This window comes from Triticum dicoccoides, chromosome 3B, assembly GCF_002162155.2.
Source record: "Triticum dicoccoides isolate Atlit2015 ecotype Zavitan chromosome 3B, WEW_v2.0, whole genome shotgun sequence".
NCBI classification, from domain to species: domain Eukaryota; kingdom Viridiplantae; phylum Streptophyta; class Magnoliopsida; order Poales; family Poaceae; genus Triticum; species Triticum dicoccoides.
The window spans coordinates 143,809,368-143,812,492 of record NC_041385.1 but is presented as its reverse complement, the minus strand read 5'-3'; the positions used below and the strand labels follow the sequence as shown (position 1 = coordinate 143,812,492).

Sequence of the window (3,125 nt, the reverse complement as noted above, 5' to 3'; positions counted from 1 at the left end):
GGATGACGTTTTTTTGTTTGGGCAGCGACCGGGCAGGCCGCCCGGGTCCGGACGTTTGGGACGGAAAAGGGGCAAAGTAAAAGCGAGAGAGATAGAGAAATGATTAATACATTTCTTTACTGATGATATATTTGCGGTATATATACCCACATGCAAGTATGTAATTACTTGAGCAATAAGCAGCCTGGTTAATAAGCAAGTAAAGTAAGTGGCTTAATGAATAAGAAACTAGTCAAGTGCAACGTGCAACTTGTCAACATGTGTAATTCTTAACTTGTCAACTTGTCAACGTGCAAGGGGCCGACACCTTTTTGATAAAAAAGAATGCAACGTATCAAATCCCAGCGAAGCGGTCGAGCACGTCCTCGCCGTTTCCACCGGCGTGCTTGAACCTGAGGTAGTCACTGTACTCGAACGGCCTGAACCGGCGCGGGGCGTCCACGGTGACCAGCTCTGGCGGCGCGTCGACGACGAGGTTCTTGCTTGGAAGCAGGAACACGCCGCAGGACAGCCGGTCCTCCCGCCCGCCGACGGCCACCCTGTGCACCGGCGCGTGCACCCTCCCGTTACTCCAAGCCTGCAGCAAGTCAGTTCCCAACTACTCCACGAGTGAACCAAGAGATGCAATTGAAGTGCCGGCTGTGGCACATAAGCTCACAACTCACCACAAGTGGCTGGCCGGCGACGACGAGGAGGGACTCAGGGCCTGGAGAGTGCACCCTCACCCACTCTCCGCCGTCCCTCGTCCTCAGCTCGAAGCCGTCCACGTCGTTCTGGAACAGGACCGTCAGATAGCTCCCGTCGACGTGGGCGGCGAGGCCGACGGCCGGCTGCCCGTCCAACGACGACGCTCGCGTGGTGTCGTTGTGGTACCTGAGCATGCGGAAGTTGGTGTCCGTGGCGTCGACGACCTCGTCGGAGCGGTGCGAGAGGCCGTAGCTGTCGACGACCATAGCGAGGATCACGCGGCCCAGCCTCGCCATCTCTCCGGCCGTCGAAGTCAGCGTCTCCCTGGATGACAGCGTGGAAAAACGATTACTCGGCCACATCACAGCAAATGATTGCTCTGAACGGCCAGAGCTTACAGGAAGCGGTCGTTGCCGTGCGGCCACGCGCGCGCAACGAACGCGCGGGCCTCCTCGCAGCCGCCGGCGGCCGCGTTGAGAACCCCGAACGCCTCGTGATGGCACGCGGCGGAGTCCCGCTTCTCCATGTACGCCCTGTACGGGCCGTCCGCGGCGCCGGTCCGGCGCTTCGTCTCGGGCGGGAGCGCGAACAGCTCCGCCATCGCCACGAGCATCCGCTCCCGCAGCTCCGGCGGTACGTGGCGGCGACACCCGACGGCGACGCATCCGTTAGCCTCAAGCGCGCGTCGGACGAGGCCCGCGCACCGCAGCCACTCCGGCGTGCCACGAACCAGCGTGCTCGTGTCCTCCCCGTCGAGGTCAACGCGAGGAGGGCTCACAAGGGTCGAAGATGGCGAGGCAGCCATGTTTGGTCGCTCTGATCGTGATCGACGCCAAGACAAAAATCCGCTTCCCTACCTCCATTATAGTATGGTCGAAGAGAATGGAAATACGACTACACCACCATTGGTCGTATCGTGCCAATTGAACCCTCGAGGTGTCGCCGTGATTGTGACAGGTGACTGGTCGCAACGCATGCAGTTCCACGCGTTAGTACGGGATAGTTGTGTATCTGCCATATGTGGAGCAGATAGTTGTGGTAAGAAATTTTTATGCACAACGAATCGTTTTTGGACCCTCTTATATGAGGAATGTTCATTGTAAAGATTAGCATTTGCGAACATTTAAATGACGGTTGTAGTAGCATGGAGGTTGACAGTTTCTTCAGAACGGCATGACAGTCTGGGAGAAAGGAAATTTTGAGCAAAAACGAGCAGAAACCGCCATCACTTGATCTCGCATGGCAACTAAAACTGCCAGCAAACAGTGTTCGTTTGACATCCCTTCAAAGGGAACGTTAGTGCGGGCTACTGTTTGCCTCCTAGGAAACTTCTCGTGCCCTCTGGCGACAGGGCGTTCGCAGGATTAGGCTAAATCTGGTGAGCGTGATTTCGATCCCGCTTTCATCCACGCGATTCTCCGATTCCAAATCTCTATTCCCCAACTCCCATCAATCCCTCTGATTCCAAATCCCTCTACCCCAACTCACAGCACTCTCGGGCGCACTCTGTCTCCGATCTCCAGTTGTGGTTCGGGGTGATTTTGGGGCAAACTTTAGCTTTGCTGCCCACCCTTGGCCCTGGTGTGGATTCAACAATGGGAGTCGCCAGCAGTGTGCGAGGATGAGCACGGAGTCCGCTCACGCTCCATGTCTGGCGGTGGTGGCGGTGAATCTGATGGGTGGCGAGGGCACTGGAGTGGATGGTGCCCCGTTTGAAGTAGATGATGTTGTGGCAGAGATGATGAAGAGGCTAAATGTGACGCCCGGGTAATTAAGCTACAGTAATCCCCACTAATGATGCCACGTCACCTCGGTTACTGTGGATAAACTCGCGTTAGTTCGGAACCTAGTTCAAATTTCAAATTCAAAATCGAGCAAACAATAAAAGTTTTCAAATATTAAGATTTAAATGTTCGGCGTGAACCAAATAATACATAGGTAATTATGGTGGAGAAACCAAACTTTGATAAAATGTTTAAAGGCCCTAAAACAATTAAAACAATAGTGAAAATAATTATTTAAATACCTTTTGTAATTAATAAAATGTCAAACTAATTTATTTGAGGATTAGACTTTTTGTGACTATGGACTAAGTTGAAATACTAAATTAGATGCTACGTGTGTATTTTAATAAAACTAAAATAATAGGAAACAATTTTAAAACAGAAAAGGTAAAATAAATAAAAGTAAAAACAAAAGAAAAGAAAAGGGACCCCCACTGGGCCAACCGGCCCAGCTGACAGCCAGGCCAGCCCAACTGGCCCACCCGCACGGCCCAGCCGACCCCCACTCCTCCCTTATCCTCTCACCCCCACCCGAACCCTATCCACTCGCTCCCACTCCCCCTCTCCCGATCCGATCTGGATCGGGACCGATCCCCCACTCCCCCCCCGCAGTGCCCCGTCGCCCGAACCCCCACCGACGCCGTGCCGCCGTCC

General features: G+C 53.9%; 1 protein-coding gene across 2 annotated transcripts; it reads right to left on the bottom strand.

Moving 5' to 3' along the window:
- Window positions 1-200: 200 nt before the first annotated feature.
- Window positions 201-1,611, bottom strand: LOC119275213 (probable inactive 2-oxoglutarate-dependent dioxygenase AOP2). 2 transcript variants are annotated; one of them, XM_037556020.1, is made up of 3 exons: window positions 1,086-1,611; window positions 666-1,011; window positions 201-598 (listed from the first exon to the last, which is right to left on the bottom strand). In XM_037556020.1, the coding sequence occupies exons 1-3, from the start codon at window positions 1,490-1,492 to the stop codon at window positions 335-337; spliced, it is 1,017 nt and encodes a 338-aa protein (XP_037411917.1). In that variant the 5' UTR covers window positions 1,493-1,611; the 3' UTR covers window positions 201-334. The 2 variants fall into 2 exon arrangements, with proteins under 2 accessions (XP_037411917.1, XP_037411919.1); XM_037556022.1 differs by having other exon boundaries at window positions 201-577; window positions 1,086-1,609.
- Between the last annotated feature and the right edge of the window lie 1,514 nt (window positions 1,612-3,125).